General features: G+C 34.2%; 2 protein-coding genes across 4 annotated transcripts in view; one reads left to right on the plus strand and one right to left on the minus strand.

Moving 5' to 3' along the window:
• The window catches only part of LOC147076097 (uncharacterized), an 833775-nt gene that overhangs the window by 247664 nt on the left and 566466 nt on the right, over nucleotides 1-19645 (plus strand). The window lies entirely within an intron of this gene.
• On the minus strand, nucleotides 1488-14380 carry LOC147076109 (uncharacterized). The gene is made up of 7 exons (XM_085941639.1): nucleotides 14136-14380; nucleotides 13759-13905; nucleotides 11674-11805; nucleotides 9016-9333; nucleotides 7511-7711; nucleotides 3499-3651; nucleotides 1488-2484 (listed from the first exon to the last, which is right to left on the minus strand). Exons 1-6 carry the CDS (start codon nucleotides 14277-14279, stop codon nucleotides 3499-3501), a joined length of 1095 nt encoding a protein of 364 aa, XP_085797765.1. The 5' UTR covers nucleotides 14280-14380; the 3' UTR covers nucleotides 1488-2484.

Below are 19645 nucleotides of genomic sequence, written 5' to 3' on the forward strand. Positions count from 1 at the left end.
CAGTTTTAAAGAAAATATGCCATAAACGGTAGTCACCATAGACAAGAAATAACGCGTATACACATAAACACGATCGAGCTGTCTAGTTGTTCTTAGGTCACGACCATGCCAGGATGATAAGTAACGATATTCATTTACTGGATCCTGCTTACTAGTGTTATACCAAATATGTTAGCTCAGAGTATTGGCGAAGGGTTGAGGTAGGCTCTTAAGATCCGCCGTAAATAGTGCACACTAAACGTTGTCAGTTATACTTACTTGTTTTCATTGAAATAAGACAACAGTTTTCAGATGTATTTTATAGATAAAACAATATTTTTGATCTATTATAATTTGGTTAGACAGGGCTTAATGAATTTAAAAAAATGAACCAACATAATGTGTATTAATATTATGTATTCTTAATCTAACGCTAACAAATAAGTATAAATGAATAAATGTTCATAATTTTGTCGTATCCCCAAAATATACTAAAACCATAACGGTTTGGTGGCAGGGATTAATTGATTTTTAAAAACTACACAATATCATCTGTAAATTGTAGTCTTAGTTCAAAACAAATACGTATGACTTACAAAATTCAATGTGCACTATTTATGCCGGGTCTTAACTGCCTACCTGGTACTTACTTACTTACTTTCATGTTGCTAGATATTATACACGAGAAAAAGCATTGACCACATTTAAATGGCTTTTCACCAGAATGAGTCATTTTGTGTGTTTTCATGTTGCTCTATGTTATACACGAGTACTTACACTGGCCACATTTAAATGGCTTTAACCAGAATGAGTCATTTTGTGTTTTTTCATAGCACCAGATGTTATACAACAGTAATCACATCGGTCACATTTAAATGATTTTTCACCAGAATGAGTCATTTTGTGATTTTTCATAGCACCAGATGTTATACAAGAGTAATCACATCGGTCACATTTAAATGGTTTTTCACCAGAATGAGTCATTTTGTGATTTCTCATAGCACCAGGTTCTATACAAGAGTAATCACATTGGTCACATTTAAATGGCATTTCACCAGAATGATTTATTTTGTGTGTTTTCATGTTGCTGGATGTTATACACGAAAAATCACATTGGTCACATTTAAATGGCTTTTCACCAGAATGAGTCATTTTGTGTTTTTTCATAGCACTAGATTGTATACAAGAGTAATCACATTGGTCACATTTAAATGGCTTTTCACCAGAATGAGTTATTTTATGTGTTTTCATGTTGCTGGATGTTATACACGAAAAATCACATTGGTCACATTTAAATGGCTTTTCACCAGAATGAGTCATTTTGTGATTTTTTATAGTACCAGATTGTATACAAGAGTAATCACATTGGTCACATTTAAACGGCTTTTCACCAGAATGAATTATTTTGTGTGTTTTCATGTAGCTGGATGTTATACACGAGAAATCACATTGGTCACATTTAAATGGCTTTTCACCAGAATGAGTCATTTTGTGATTTTTCATTTTTTGAGATGTTTTACTACAGTGATTACATTGGTCACATATAAATGGCTTTTCACCAGAATGAGTCATTTTGTGTTTTTTCATAGCACCAGATGTTATATAAGAGTAATTACATTGGTCACATTTAAATGGCTTTTCACCAGAATGAGTCATTTTGTGTATTTTCATGTTGCTAGATGTTATACACGAGAAATCACATTGGTCACATTTTAATGGCTTTTCACCAGAATGAGTCATTTTGTGATTTTTCATGTTTTCAGATGTTTTACTACAGTAATTACATTGGACACATTTAAATGGCTTTTCACCAGAATGGGTGCTGTTGTGTTTTTTCAAAGCACCAGATTGTATACAAGAGTAATCACATTGGTCACATTTAAATGGCTTTTTACCAGAATGTATCATTTTGTGATTTTTCATGTCACGAGGTGTTAAACACGAGTACTCACATTGAGTACATTTACATGGCTTTTCACCAGAATGTGTCATTTTGTGAAATCTCAAGTCACCAGATCGTGAACATGAGTAATTACATTGGTCACAATTAAATAACTTTTTACCACAATGATTCCTTTTATGTGGTTTCATGGAAGCAGGTCGAATGATGATGTCATTACATTTACTTGAATATGGATTTAATTTCATCTTTTTCTTAATGGTTTTATTATGAACCACTTTGTGAATCTCCAATAAATATAACGATACAAAAATATTAAAACAAATACCGCACACAAAATTTTCGTTGTTAAACGATGTTTTCTCTAATTTTATAACAGGTACTAATAAATCGGGACTTGACGCGTTAGATTGCATCATATGAAGACGTTTAACAGTGCGACTGACGGCGTCTTCATTGCCAATTGTCTTATAATATACCCCGAGTTCTTTCTTAATGTCTTGTTTGTCAATCTGTATTTTGTCATTTTGCCCTGGTACATCTGAGAATCTCTTCGAGAAGCTGAGACTCGCGTCATCAGTCAATGTAGGGGTTGTAGGAATCGTCTGAAAGAACAATAGGTCATAAGTATTGTATTTAAAATATGACAAAAAACACACGTGAGAATTTTTTAAATGCTCATTAAATCTCCAATCTTTTAGACATACATTAATAAATATTGACACGCAGTGAAGGAAATAATTTACACAAAAAAGGATAAGTCATATTATTGTCAAAAACCACTTCTGTTATTAAACAAATTCTTATTAAATTCACAACACTGTAACATTATTTTAATTGAACATACATAATTTTAAAACTATGTACACTCATTCTTTAATTATTATAACCAAAATTGGCGAAACTTGATAAGCAATTCATCTAGAAACTTTTACTTAATTTGAATATAAATAGTTAGGGAGCACGTGCCTTAATTGGTAAAGCGCGTTGGCCCGAATTTTACGCGTTCAAGTCTCGGAGGATGTCTTATACAAAAAATGTTTTTTCTACTATGTATTTACTAGGTGTATGTATCTTTCATCTGTGTTTTTAATAATTAAAACTCTTGTAACAATAAACGCATAATTACTTAAATAAATATTCAATTTTAGAGATATCTTATTTACACATCACTAGGGATTTCCAGATAACGAAAATATACAATTGAGTACATTTCTCGGCAACAGACTGGGTTTACTGTTAGATTAAACGAATTAGATCTAATCAAGTAAAAATTACTCATTAAAAGCTATATGCTTAACGTAACATAATATGTAGCTAGTATATTTTAATGTACCTAAACATGATTTCTTGATAAAGTTATACTTAGTGACAAGCAAATAATTATACTAAATTCAATGCTTACGGGCCGTTTTAATCAATTTTGTAATTAACGTGTTAATTGCATTTGAAAAGTAATTAGCAAAAATATATTTTGTGCACCCCATAAACATTGAATTTACTATCGACCGTAGGCTGGTACTTGACGGAATGTAAATTTCAATCCATTAGAATTAAATGATAATACATTATTAACTGCACTAATAGTGCATTGTAAAGGTTCATTGAAGACTGACTACCTAATTCAATAGTCCACGGTCCAAATAAAAGTAGTCAGGTTGCGGGTCCTCGTATTTGATTTGTCGTATTGTTTCTGCTACATACTCGTTGTTAAGATCAATTCCATGTAAATTCGTATCCGACTTAATAACACGCAAGTCTGTTGATGGTTTCTGAAAAAAACATGTCATAAAGGAAATCGGTTATGTATGTAGAGCTCATCTTTCCGCCTGGATTGGTAAGACCAAGCTGAAAAGTGAAGAAAGCAGGAGTAAGCTCAGTTGCCGAGTTTGCCCCTAGAGTCTAGACTACAGAGTGTGGTACCAATCAAACCGCTCGTTGAAAACATACTTCAATAATTATTGTTTGACTAAATTCACTGGTTTCCGTGGCGGAAGTTACTTTCAAGCATAAAGGAATATAAACAAAAATACGTTACGTAAATTCAACGTATCAAGATTTTCCCTGTGGTTAATTGTCTAAGTCGGTCAAAACAAATTCATACGGAAGACGACAGCTTTTACTTATTTGTCATAGTATTTGTGTGTATGCATGAGATCTTCATAGACAACGGTATTCATGACCTAAATCCAAGTAAATTATTACAGTCATGTGAGTTCATTTGTTACAGTGTTGACCTTGGCAGAAGTTTATCTAGGTCAGGCAGGCAGTCCAATTATTACTACTACAGCATTATAAAAAGCATAAAGCAATGATGACGACCATGTGACACGCGAATGTTTTATTTTGAAATGAAAAAAAAAACTTTTAACTAAACTAAAACTAAAAACCTACCTACTTAAAATATTTTTTTTACAACATAGTTTGTCAAATAAATATATACTTAAGAAGGTACTTATATAATAGGTATTAAAAAAGAGCAGCCGAGACTTTCAAAATTATTGGTGGACTGAGGAGTATGGCATGATTCGAATTCAATAAAGCACTATGCATTGAAGTTATACTTCTTTATGCGCGTTTGGAAAATCAGATCAGAGTGTATTTTTGGCGTGTGACATGTAACACATAATTTATTTTTTCACACGAAAAAAATCGCACTCGATTGCATTCGAACCACGATTTTTCGGTTATACGCCGAACGCACTGCCTTTACGCTACAGTATGATAATGCGATCGTGACAATAATACACTATAATATTATAGTTTAGAATTGTTCCGTAGCCAAGGCAGCGAATTTATTATTGACGGAGTTGCTAGGCGATTGATATCTTTATTTTAGTTTTCATAATGTCTTCAACAAATGCGGAGAGATGTAAAAAATATCGCGAGCGTAATCAAGCAGAGAAAAGAACAACAACAGCAGAACGTGTTCGAGCTCACAGGCTACGGCAAAAAATAATTGCAGAAAATAAAATTACACAAAAAGGTGAAACAACGGCAAGTGGCCATTCCAGTATTATTTCAAATCAAGACATATGTGTAGTGACTCCGAGACCATCACGTCAGCAAGCTCATATTAGTTTAACACAGAATAATTGCAATATTATTACTGTACAAGCTGAGGTACATATATTACAAATTTCTCCTCGGCGTTGTAACGGCCGGGTAACCGAAATAAGTGACTATGGTGAGCAAAAAAAAGAGGCAATTAACTGAAGCCTCTTTCTTACAAGCCCTCTCTAATCAAGACATAGTGATCGATGAGGAAATTATTTTGTTTTGTTACGCCAAAGAAGTATAACTTCTAACGTGCGTACATAAGTACACACACCGTTTTTTTTGTATTCTGGGACAATTATTGTATGAAGAATAATTTATTCAGTAATACAGTATTAAGAGACAAACGATAAATCACCCCTTGACATAATCAAGGACGAACAAAAAGAATTTTATAACAGCTGCTTGTTATTTTGCTTCAAATATAATTGCTAAAATGGAAAGATATCTCAGTATCTATTACAAATTTGATGATGCCATCTATGGAAAGGTGATAGGAAAGTCACTGATTCATAAAAATAATCAGAAATGGTGTCGATACCATGTTTTTTGATGTGACTACATGGATTATTCTCCAGACGACATTTTGAAGTCGACGAGTGAGATGGTAGCTGTTACTAAACTATTTTTTAAAACACGGAAATCTGCACATTATGGTTGTAAAATTTGATAAGTATGTGTGTTTTCTTTACGTGTTGTTATCGTTTTACTTATTGATAATAATTTTAAAGCTTTAATCGAGTAGACACACTTCCCCCACGAAAGTAAACGCGTGGGGTAAGTGTGCCTTTGTTTTATGTCACACTTCCCCCATATATTTTTTTATGAATTCGCATAGTCATTATTTTAACTAGTGATGGGACACGACGCATTATTTATATCGATCGAAAAAATGTTCGCAATTGAAATAAAATATTTATAATTTTATTGTTATAGTTTTATGTTAGCTAAGTAGGTAGGTACTTGGAAGAGTATATGTGTTTCAATTTAATACACAAGTTTTTAAAAAAGGTGCTTATCTAAAATGTGATAATAATAAATGTGCATTTTTTCCACATGTAAATATAAACGAAAGACAGATAAAGGAGCTTACGACCAAGGAAAATTACAAAAAAAAGTTGAATGTGTAAAAAATCGGGATATGTCATATGGATATGTATAATCATGTTTACGAAAGAAGACAAGACAGTTTTAGCAGAAGTACAATATTACCCAAAGAGATTGAAACATCTTTTGCAGAAAATTTGCATACGTTGGAAAAGCATGTCTCACAAAAAAGTAGTCCTGGAATTAATTGGACAGTATATTAAAGAAAATAATATTAAAATCGAAGTACCCGGACACAATTGGTTTATATGTTTTATTAAAAGAAATAAGTTATTGTTTAAAGATGATGGCTACTTAAACCCTGACGGTTAAAATTATTAAACATGGAACATGCTTTGCCCACTGATTCTTTGAATGCTAGTTGTCTAAATTCAAAGGAAAATAAAATAAATTGCGGGGTGCGGGTCACACATTATTCCCGAAGCGCCGTTCGCGGCCGACTGAAGCCACTCCAGCCCGCGCCGCGCTACTTTCGTGACTTTCGTATTTTTTGTTTTTGTTACCGCTGCCTTTGCGATGTTTTCGAACAAATCTGGCCGGGTGGTCAAGACAAAAGCATGTTCAATGCTAAAAACCACAAGCCGTAGAATATGTTTGAATAAAAGTTTGCGATCCTTTTGTAATCAATTGGTACTATATCTTGTCTTATTAAACAGTACAATCATCAACCTGAATTTGAAGGATTGTCCACAATAGATATTTAATGTTGACTGTTAACTTGACATAACAAGTTTTTCCCATGATCCTTCAAAAAGTAAACTCGTTAGAGTCATCGGATTTCCGTCAACTACCTACATCAATTAATAAAAAATACGTCGTTTTTCTTTCGGGACATCACTAGCGCTTCATACATTAGTATGACACACCCCAAAAAATGTTTTGGTCCATTTTGTTGAAATTCTATACTGTAGTTTTAACTCAAGGCTCAATATCCATTAAATAAAATATTACCTTTCTATGCATATAATACGTTATGGTTTTGAAGTACTTTTGGAATAAAGATGAATTTAGTCACACTCACCCCAATATTGGGGTAAGTGTAACAAACTGACTAGTGATCAAAAATTAATTTTAAATTAACGCATTAATAGATACATAATATATGATAAGCTACCGTCGATAACCACCTTGTGTATAGAATAGACCCACTGAATTATACATAAATAAATTTAAAAAAAGCCACATTTTACTCAAAATCGAAGCTTTGAAATTAAAATGAGAATCTATGCAAAAATTTCAAATGTCATTGTCTTGGAACAAGGTTTCGTGAGTTGTCTCCATATTGAAATATGGTATCTATGTGTAGATAAGATACTAATTTACCTACTCAAAGCAAGCGGAATTAGACGTCAATCAATTAAAATGTGGATTAAGTCCAATAAATATGATATTTTAGATTTAATAATAATAAGATTTGATAGAGTTAGGTAGGTAATTATTAACAATAAGAGTTCCTTCGAAACTTACCTTATCAACATCAGTAGCTGTTAACATTTTTGGCGACTTTGTATTCGTTATAATCGGTGAAAGTATTAAATGGTTTCCTTTGACGGTCATTGAAAAATTCCCAATTCGAGTTCCGAAATGAATGCACTTTTCTTTCGGAAATACACTTTTTTCTTTTTTACTCTTATCGTCGGTGTCATTTGTTAATTCCCTCTGAGAATGCTAATCATAAGAAACATTACAATATTATTTATTACATAGTACATACTACCTATTATCGATTAAAAAAAAATATTGTCAAGTAGAATAGAAAACTAACTTTAAAAGCTTGGTTAGCATCACTAGCATTCTCTTGTTCGATGTAAGTTTTAGATTCTGAGATATCTTCTCGTAATACCTTGTCAAACCAATAATTCTTTCATGACCAGATTCGAATTTCACGTTTTTTTAGATCATCGTTAATAAATTCGTGTCCGACGTGACAATAGACTTTTGTCATAGAGAAAGGATATTGATAGTAATACCATATGAGAATTATCATGGAAGAGGTTTCGATTATTCAATAATTTGTGTTAACACTAAAAAAATCCTATAAAATAGGTACATTGTAAGTTTAATAGCGTAATCGTTTTAATCAATAAATGAAAACGACACCTATTTGGTAGGCTGGTATGTATCTATACATGCATATTGTGTCTGAATTCAGCCACTGCCTTGATACAAAGCCTTATCAATATTTTTGTACAAGCGCAATTCTCGAACAAGTAGTGGTCCCACTGTTCAGTTGTAAAAATCAGATCGATCACTAGACATACCTGTTGATTTGCAAAACCACTTTATCATAACCTTTTTTTCGTTTAGTGTATTCTATAATATTGTAGAGTGGAGTAAATAAATAATTATTGTCGTTTTGAACTGACTGACATTTTAGTTTGAGTTCTATCTAAATTTAACTTATCGATGGCTCAGTTCCATAGTGGTACAGCTAGGAATTAGTAGTTTTGACTAATGGCTCAGTTCTTTATTAGACGCTCGTATACTGGCTGACAATAGCCGAACACAACCGAACATCAAAAAGTTGTCGGACTATAGTTCATAGATTGTTCTTCGTATTTACATTAATGCAGTAGGTACATTATATTACCATATATTCTGACGTGATTTTCAATCAAAATAAACACTACTGGTCTAAATTCTAATGGATTTAAGTTTTGTACTATTCCATTTGAGTCGTTTTTTGCGACCTGGGATTCGCCTTTCGGCATCTTCAGGCATTATCTGCACTCACCCAAAAGGTAAACGTAGGTAAAAACTTTATCGACCAACTATTAAGTCCAGGATAACATGTAACCCCCCCCCCCCCAACATCTACATCCACTATCATAATCATTCCACCAATCAATTACAGTCCACTATGAAAAGCGCAACCATATATTTTATTTCGTACAATTCCGAAGTGTTTGAAATAACAAATTAATATACTTAATAGTAGTAGGTAGCAATGATACAACGACAATGGAACGTACCTGTGAATCATTATTGAATATTGACGAACCCGAGCATTCACCAAACTCTTGGAAGGTTTGTGGTCGAAGAGCAACTTCATTATTAGCCAGAGATACGACATGCATACACTTGTGATTGATCAGAACCTTTTTTGAAGAGAAAAATGCATAACATACATCGCATACAAAATTATTGTGATAAAAGGAAGCTCTTGTCAATTTTAAACATATTTCTTTATCGGGAGCATTCACTTTTTCTTGCTTAACGTCATGTTCGTGTATTGTGATTGCATCGTACGGCTTTGCGGCTTGTATCTTAGGAATTTCGTGTGCTCCGGGCTGAAAAAAATTAAGAGAATGCTCCTTGAATTATTTTATTATAAATATTGTCATAAATATTGTAAATTGTAATAATAACACATCCTACCGACGAGCAAAACCTATCTTGATTGATCAACTTAATTTACCTAATAGCCCATTCCTATATAATGATTTATTTACGATATACAACCATTATGTATATACCTAGGTGTGTAGATATAGGTATGGATACATGTGTATGCAAATATATATTAGGTGGGTTTATTTGTCGATAAAAAGTAGGTATAATGTAAGAATATTATTGAAAACTAATTGTTTAAGAGATAACTTCAAATTTAAAGACTGATATCATAGATTATTAACTCGATAGTTAACTCCATTAATTCCCAATACGTTACCATTGGTCCCAGAATGGACGATATTACACCTCTTGAGTGCAGTATTTTTGTTTATAATTACTAATGATCTATTATTAGGTTTTGACGAGTTATGATACACTTACCGAGTGTATTATTATTAATGAGATAGGGGTTTTTTACAAACACTTCAACTATTCATAATTTGTTTGTTATATTTTTTTGTGATCCTAGACTTAATAGGTAGGTGATAATGTTTTTACCTACTTTATTGTATTGATTTAATATATAAGTTAGAGTTAATAGTATTCGTGGTCAGTGTGTTTTGGGTTGTGTTTAGGTGAGTGTAGTACACAGTGCCTCAAGATGCCGAAAATCGAATCCCGGGTCACAAAAAGCGACTGAGTTGGAATAGTACATAACTTAAATCCATTAGAATTTAAATTCAAACTCTTGGTGTTTTTGGATTGTTTTTGATTTACACTTATACACAATGAAAAGGGGTCTAATCTGAGGGAATATTTCAATAGCCAGAGTAACCTCCTATAGCTAGAGCTTTTAATGTCGAATGTAATGTATGTAACGAGCTATGGCAGTACGTGATGAGTTAAATGATTTATCTGAAACGATAGGTACTGTTACACCCATGATTATTGGGCCTCTCCCGATAGATTAAATTAATTGTTAGGGTATAACCATGTCACCTGACCTCTAGTCAAGCCCTCACGACTCGGGAGTAAAAAGAAACGACATAACCAGGCATGGGCGTAAACAAATTAGTTAGAGAAACGGATATAGAGAATTAAGTTTAAAGTTAAAGCGAATTAGAGATTAAGCAGTAATATTAAGTGACGGAAATGTGTGAGAATAATATTGTGAATTGATGGTGTATCGATATATCCAAAATATAAAAACCTCGGTCTCTGAACGAAACAATCAAGACTTTTTTATTTTACTGCTACCTATTTCAATTATTATTATTTTTTGGGTCGGTGTTACCAACATCCAGAGCTAGCCACAGGACCCCGGATATCTCAGTACCATAAACATAATGATTATGAGGTTGTTTGATTTGTTGATCTATCAAAAGATTTAACATTCATTTCCGTTCCTTTTTCGGCATTATCTGAGCCATCAAAACTAAAATGAAAACACTTTTTAAATATCTATTAGCCAGATATCAAAATATAGTTTTTAAGAAATATTGTCGGTCCCTGGTCGCAAAACCGGAATTACATGAAGCAAATTAAGAAAAAAAAAACATGACTTTACCTAACCACAATATTCATTTAGGATTTTCACGATGACAAAAATTTCATAATTGTCATTTTATCGATATATTATTGCGCTACCTATAATATTAGTCTCTCGGCCATCGTTGGGTGCCATTGAGCAGTGTTTATATTTTTAAAAAAATATTTTTTTTCAAGTTTAAATTTGTGTCCTCGTAGACAAAAAGCTGTACTTAGCAGGTTAGAATTTCATGATACTCATCTCAAGTTGACATTTCAGTAACTGCGTTGCTGTTTTAGAGACAAGTGTGGTATTGAATTAATTTTAGATACTTTCTAGCAAAAATGATTATTTGTCAGAAATCGCGATTCATGTGCGGGCTTTCGTTTCGCCTGTAGTCACTGCATGAAGAAACATGCAAGAAATAAAAGTAAGTACTGAATGTGGCATGGATAACAACTTAGAGGTAGGTACATACAGTTTACACGGGATTCATAATGGCCCGAACCATGGCAGTATAAAACCATAGCAAACACAATGTTTACGTACCTACTAAAACATTCAACAGTGTCAAGTTGTTGTCGGAGCGGTTGGTTGTTCAATGGGATATACAACGGTTGGATTTGAGCAGTTTTGTTATTACTCTGGTACCTACTGGTGACAGCTAACAATATCAAAATATTAGAATGTTTTACAGTTCATTCCGTCACTATATACATTCCACCCCACCACACGATCAATACCAATTAGTAGGTAGGTAGGTACTTACCCGATTCAGTTGTTTCGAATAAGAACAACCCTGTTGCGGATCTTCATAAATGTCTTCAATAAGCTCAGTCTTGATGTCAATTAGCGGAGTATCTGTCGTCAATGATATTATTGTTGGGTCTGAAACAATATTCTGAAAAACCAAAATAATATGTAGGTAATAAAATAAAGAATATTTTTAAGAAAACCGATAATACGTGTGAAACTCGACCACACACTTGACGGGTCTCAACTCTTACACTCTTGCAATGAGGACATGTGGGTCTATTCAATATTTAACGACAGTAAGAGTGATAAAGTGATAAATATTACCCTAAGTTTGATAATATTTATCACTTTATCGGTCGATAAGTATAGAATAGACCCAATGGTGTGTATATCGTTATCTAACGCCAAACTTCAATAAGAACGAGCATTTTAAAATATAATGACAACATACATATTGCAAACAATACTAATCTGCGATAATGTTTGAATAATTGTCAATGTCAATTCATACCTATTATAAAATAATTTAAAATAAAACAAAATGATATTTCAAATATAATTATGGAGATGTCATAAGGACACCCCTAAGTGGAGGAGACTGGTCCATACTCAATCATGTCGACCAATTCAATCGCCATATTCTATCAGCCCTATAATAAGAATACGTAATGTTAATTCAAAGCGTACGTACCAACCTACCTTATCTAATTAAATCGGTTTAACTATCGCTGGCGTCTCATTTACAGTAATTATACCTAATCGTTGAAAGTGTTAAATAGTTTCATTCTACGGCTAGCGATAAATTCCTAATTCGATTTCCAAAATATCTACATAATTCTTTCGGAAATATACTTTATTCCTGTTTACATAAATATATAGTTGGCGTTATCAGTTGTTGAGTCACTGGATAATGTTTATCATGGGAGAAATTAAAATAACCTTTGAATAACTAACATCGGCAGCGTGGCAGGGATCATCAGCATACTCTTGTTTGATGTAAGTATTTGACTCTGGATTATTTCCCTGTAAGGAGACATCGAACCAATGTTGTTCATTTGCATCAGGTTGGAAGTCACCTGCTTCACGGTTAACGTCCATTTTACGATTTGAAAGCGTTCGTTTTCAAAGATTATCGAGTCACTAATGAAGTGTAAGCGATATTGACACCGGTAGACTTCCGTGATAGTAGACAATGATTTTTTGTGCCATAGACAAAGGATAACACTTTATAGTAGGTATTGCCACATTATATTATGTAAAAATATAATGCTGCAACAAACTCAAATTTTATGAACAAGCTCGACGCCATACCAATGATAAAAATTCAACTTTTTAATATTGTGCTAAATATCAAGATTTGCAATTCAAAATCCTAAAATCACTCAAATCGTTGTCGCAAGACCAGGGTGTACGGATCATGAGAAGATTATGATTGCGAATAACATTTAGTTATCACGAGTTACTTAGAGACAGCCGACGGACGTAGGCTTGTTAAGGCTATCGCGCTCTGTCTGATACGATACGAATGAGGCCGCGTTAACAACAGAGTGACTCAAAATACATATTATGTTCGACCGTCGGTGCTAAATCTGATACGGTTTGAGCGAACGTCGCGTCTATCATCCATCTTGAACTTTCCATCATCATTCATTCCAAAAACCAAGTGAAACCGTGAGAGTTGCATACCGAACCGTGCGTGAGTACGTGAACACCGAACTGACTCCGGCGAACGACAGCCCTCTCAACATAAAAAGGTCCGTGTCTGGTATCCTGTGTAAAACCCCTACCTCCTAGTTCCGTAATCCGTCCATCAGCATCCTCAAATTACAGTTTACTGCTAAAAGTGCCAAATTTTTGTTTTTCTCATTTTTTATTGATTGAATTTACCTACCATACATAAAATAGACAAAGTGTTACATTAAAAATTACGGGTTCGCAAAGTGTTCCATCGCAGAAAAGTTTAGGAAACTCTCTTAGAAAACGTCAGTTTTTCGCTTCATCTAATCGAATTCGTTGCCCTTTCGCGCATATTTTTTTCTGTGTTACCGTTATGATCGTAGGTATGTAGATTATTTAATATTAATAGATTGTTGTATACCTGATGTTCTATGTAGCATTCGGAATAAGTAGGTTGAGGGTTATCATAATAGCTTTTCTCTACATCATGTTGAACAATCTCATTCTCTGAGCCAACCCGCTCAAAATCATTCTCCAATTTTACAGTTGTAAGGTGATTTGAAGGGATCTAAAAAAAATCATTGATTTTATAAATAAAAAAGGATATCAATGTCTTCTTATGACGATAATAAACTTTATTCCTGTTTACTGATATCGCTGGCGTCATTATACAATGTTGATTGTCTGAATTACAATATTATTTATTACCTACACAAATATAATGATTGGAAAAAAAACTATCACTAATAATTTATCAGGTAGGCAGTTTTTATAATAAATATTGTTTGAAAAACTAACCTCGGCAGCGTGGCAGGGATCATTAACATACTCTTGTTTGATGCGAGTATTTAATTCTGGGTTATTTCCCTGTAAGGACACATCGAACCGATGTTCCTCAACTGCATCGGGTTGGAAGTCTTTTGCTTCACGTTTTATGTCCATTTTATGCTTTGGAAAATGTTATTTCTTTAAGATTATCGAGTCACATGAACAACTACAACTGTAAAACATGAACCAATATGGCAGCCGTGATTATAGAAAGTGACGCGCTGGGCGGGTATGACCAGTACATAAAAAGGAGACATGGCAAACTTAACGACAAGAAAAAGTAATAAATTGTAGAATAACACTTCACGCGAAAAAGAAAGAGCCAACCCTATCCCAAGGACTTCAAAGTCAACATGAATAAGAAGAATTTTATCGGTATGTAAGACTCCTTTATATGGCCTAGTTGAATATTAATTCATTAGTGTTTCTTTTATAATTACTGGCAATACAATTCAATTTTTACATAAGACCAAACGTCTAATGCCAGTGCTCCATTGGCGAGCCAAAAGTCCGACGACAATAAGTCTTCAGATTTTTCTACGTTCTGCTACTGGCCAACAGACGTTCAACGAAACGAGTATATAATTAATTTGACGAGTAAAACAGTCGACTTTGACAGCATAGATAATATACGTATATCTGACAGTTAAATCGTGATGGCGTTAAATGATACCGACGTTTTATGTTTTTTGGGTTATTGGGTGGCAGATAATGTAATAACGAAGCAAATGGTACACAAATACTGGGTGAAACATTGGATAAGGAAACGAACGACATTATCCCACACAAATTTAATACGAGAATTGCGTTTGCAACCGAGCGATTTCCGCAATTATTTGCGAATGTCGGAGGATGTATACACAGAACTGTATAATTTGGTCTCCCCATTTATTAAAAAAAAAATACTATGATGAGGGAAGCTATTTCTCCTCATGATAGATTATGTGCAACCCTGCGATTTTTGGCTGCCGGCGGAACATTCACTGACTTGCATTATAGAACTGCGATTGGAAGACAAACTCTGGGCAAGATAATTCCCGAAACTTGCCAAGTCATCATTGACGTTTTGAAAGGAGAATATTTCAAGGTGTGTATTATATTATACGTCATCTAATAAAGTTGGGCAAATTTACAAATATATCATTAACAAGTAGACATTGGTTGGTCTTATAAAGTGAACGTTTAGTGGATTGTTTTACCTATATAAATCATAGACGGCAACATCATAAGAATGGCAGACAAGATGCATTTGAGATAGGTATATATATAGTCACAAATAAGGCCATCGTTGACATGCTAAATATTCAATAGACCATTAGAATGCTGTACCTAGCCAGGACTCTCCATATAGGCTGTAAGCAAGCTGCTTAATTATTCCTGTTGAATGTATTGTAATACTAGTCATATTCTTCGAAAAGCAAGCATGGAATTTGATTTCTAAATGAGGCCACATAATAATATAGGTTTGCTAACATAGCTCAAATACTTACCATTTGTTGTATCGCTTAAGCTAAGGTTTATAGGCATAAAAACAAACAAAAAAACAAATATTTTTACAAGATATTTATTCATACAAAAAACATTAATTTATTATACCGGCTTTTGTACATTTTTGCTTAATATACGATAAACTGGTTGAGTATGAACAGTAGTTGCTGGCATTATTTTGTCACTTTGTCCCATAAAGGCAACTTCATGCATCAGCTTCTCGGCCAGCAATCTTTGTCCCTGTGACATCGATCGTAGTTTCATGGCTATCATTTTGCCAAAAACATCAAATTCATCTTCAGTCTTGCTTGGTTTGTCGGTGATTAATTCTAACACTTTGTTGGCGCTATCATTCGATTTTTTTCGTTTGAACGATGGGGGTTCTGGTGCTCTATTGAGATTCGACCTTGGAGTAGTCGACAACGTGGATGTTGAAGGCGAATATTCTATCTGTAAATAAAATGTTGATTATTTTTTGTTGCAGTTCCCTGATACGCACGAAGAAATGGAGACGATTGCAGAAGAATTTAATAGTAAATGGCAATTTCCAAATTGCCTGGGCGCAGTTGATGGGAAACACATTGCAATCGTGCCACCTGCAGGCGCCGGCTCCCACTTTTATAATTACAAACATTTCCACAGCATTGTTTTGATGGCGATTGCAAATGCTAATTATGAATTTATTTATGTTGATGTTGGAACAAATGGACGTATTTCTGATGGAGGCGTACTGAGAAAATCTGATTTTTTCAAACGTTTAGACGAAGGCAGATTAAAAATACCTGCACCAAAAAAACCTACTGCTAATTCTGATGCACTGCCATTTGTTTATATTGGCGATGAAGCCTTTGCATTACGTAACGATTTCATAAAGCCGTATTCACAAAGGCAATTAAATCACAGTAAAAGAATATATAATTATTGGACATGCAGAGCCAGGCGAAGTATAGAAAATGTTTTTGGCATTTTAGCTGCTAGATTCCGCATTTTTCAAGCTCCAATAAACATGAAAATTGAAAATATCAATACAGTTGTATTAACTTGCTGTGTGCTGCACAACTTTCTTCGTCGCAAATCAACACATACTTATACTCCTTCTCATGACCTTGATAGGGAAAATCCTGAGACAGGTTTAATAGAGCTCGGACTGAGGTCACAGGACACCTTAGCGCCTTTGGAAGCAACGACTAATCGGAACTCGACTGCCAATGCTAAGAAAGCGCGAGGAGATTTCGAAAAATATTTTAATACTACCGGGGCTGTCACATGGCAAGAAAGTATGATAAGCAATAGATAAATTAAACCAATGTAACAATTTAGTTAAAATGTTTTACCTCAATACAATCTTCATTGTTTAACGAGTTGGAGTAACTCTCATCAGGAGACATGTTTTCCAAATCGTCCACCATGCTGGATATTGAGCTCGATTCTGTAAAACAAAATGTAAATTGTTAAAATACAACATAATACTCAAACTTGTTTTTTATTATCTCTCCCCTAAGTACCCATTCCTTCATACGGTTAATATTGATATTGGTATAATTGGTGTAATCCAGTATATCGGGTATTTTCAAAATGTGTTTTCCGCTGTATTCCTCATAACCAAACTGTACCATTAATTTTGATTGATGATTGACGATTTATTGATTGTCTCTGAAAGAACCTAACTCGAGCGATTTTTGATTTTATGATCATTTCTTTTCTTCTTCTTTCGACCATGTCCGATCATAATATGGACCTCCACGGAGTGGAGGTTTGTATTGACAGATTTTGTTTTTACGAGAAATGGATGTCAGCCACTTGCTCAACATATTAGGTCCATACTCTGACTCATACACAAATTGAAATTCAATGTGTACTTGTCAGACCCAGGATTTGAACCTGGGACCCGACCACGACTCAATAAGCCGCGCTTCCACCGCCATGATCGTACCTATATATTATTATTTCTTACCTACCTCAGCAAAGAATAAATAATTTTATTGTGACTAGAAATGATTCATAGCTGTATGTTTTAATTGCTTAATAGTAGCTAATCTAATGCGATGTCACTTTCAGAGATACGACAATGTCATAGTCTGCACGTGTATAATAAATAGCTTTAAAGCATTCCCTCGTACCTATATATTATTATTATTTATTACCTACCTCGGCAAAGAATAAGAAATTTTATTGTGACTAGAAATGATTCATAGCTGTATGTTTTAATTGCTTAATAGTAGCTAATCTAATGCGATGTCACTTTCAGAGCTAGGTACGACAATTTCATAATCTGCACGTGTATAATAAATAGCTTTAAAGCATTCCTACGTACCTTCCATTTGGTCGTTCAAGAACTCCAAATTTTTATAGTACCACAGTTTGGGTAGATAAACTGCGTCTGTGCCGGCTCCGCTTCGATATGATGTCCTTACTTTATTTCTCTCCTTTCTGTAACCCGACCTCAATGTCTGTATTTTCTTTTTAACATCGTCGACCCTTGCCTGCGGCTCCACCTTGATTAAAATCTCCAAAAGTTCCGCATACGCCAAGGACTTGGCATCACGATTCTTGTCGTCTTCCACAACGACGGGTTGTCTTTAAAACAACTAATAAAATCTTCCAAGAAACTTTTCGATAGCACTCGTAGATCTACCATTGTTGTTTTCGATGTCCGAACACTTTGAATGACAGTAAAATAATGATGGCGCTGTCGTCCGTCGGCATAGATATAAATAATGTGACGGTAAAGCGTGGTGAACGTACGAATTTCAGCGGCTCGGCGAGTAAAATATCAAACATGTTTGAAATCCAACGAGCCTGGTCTGCGGATTAAAAAGTCCGCAGACCTGGGGTGCTCCACGCGAAAAAAAAGTCCGAAGACTGTAAATCGTCTGACTTGCGTGCCAATGGAGCGCCGGCATAACGACTGCCAATAATTTACATTGTCCATTTGTTTTAAGCACGTAGCAATGGATGTGAAACGTGAAGCAGATGAAACTGGATCTTATTCAGAAATGCAGCAATGGTTTGACGAGCCAATACTACGTCCTTTACGTTTTTAAATCGCTCACTTCTGAAATATTAACGTGTCACAATTAATAATAAACTGTATTTGAGCAATCCTGACAAAGCGGTATCTGGCAGTCGTGATAGTAGACAATGATTGCTTGTGCCATAGACAAAAGATAGAAAACAATAAATTAAAGCCAACTTACATGACGTTTTATTTCGAAAGATGCATGTAATCTAAACTAAATGTAATAGAATTATGTATTACATAATTTTTTTGTTAAAATGGATGATTTTTAGACGTATAGATAGACATTTTTGCACTTTTTTCGATACGCGAAAGGAAAGGTAGGTAGTTACCTAATGAATTTTATCTATTCATAGTAGAATAAGTAAATTTACTTGCAATCTTATTTTCACAAAATCACATAGGTACTAGGTACATAATCAAAACGTTTTTCTCGCCTACTAGCTTGTTTTTTTACCGGCAGGCATGTTTTTGTCACCAACCGTTGGCAGCACTGATCCTGATTGCCATAGACTAATACCATTTAACATTATACTACTCACGGCTATAATACCGGCACGTGGCTTAAATACTTTGTCGCATTATTTTTGCTTTAATTAAAGACTTAAAATGGATATAAATAATTGTGAACCATCTAAACTCGAAACTGATGCAAATCGGCAACATTCATGTGGTGACAGTCAGGACGCCAACATTTATATAAAACAAGAAAATGTCGACGATGTCAGATGCAATTTTGAGGTTAGTTTTTAAAACTTAATAAATTATTAATAGATTCATACTTTGAGTTAACTTACTGATTTAGGATTGTTTTCTGAACAGTTTTGTAGACCCAATCGTAGGTAACAAATTAGTCGTGACGATAAAGGGGTCACTGATCATGGACAATTTCAAATTCATTGCTATGATAATGTCCTTATCAATGTGCTCGGCAGTGTGGGGATCTCAAACAAGTATGATCTTGCCGCGCCCG

Source organism: Rhyacophila brunnea, unplaced genomic scaffold (genome assembly GCF_057557595.1).
Source record: "Rhyacophila brunnea isolate RB1 unplaced genomic scaffold, BYU_Rbru_1.0 scaffold_13, whole genome shotgun sequence".
Taxonomy (NCBI): Eukaryota; Metazoa; Arthropoda; class Insecta; order Trichoptera; family Rhyacophilidae; genus Rhyacophila; species Rhyacophila brunnea.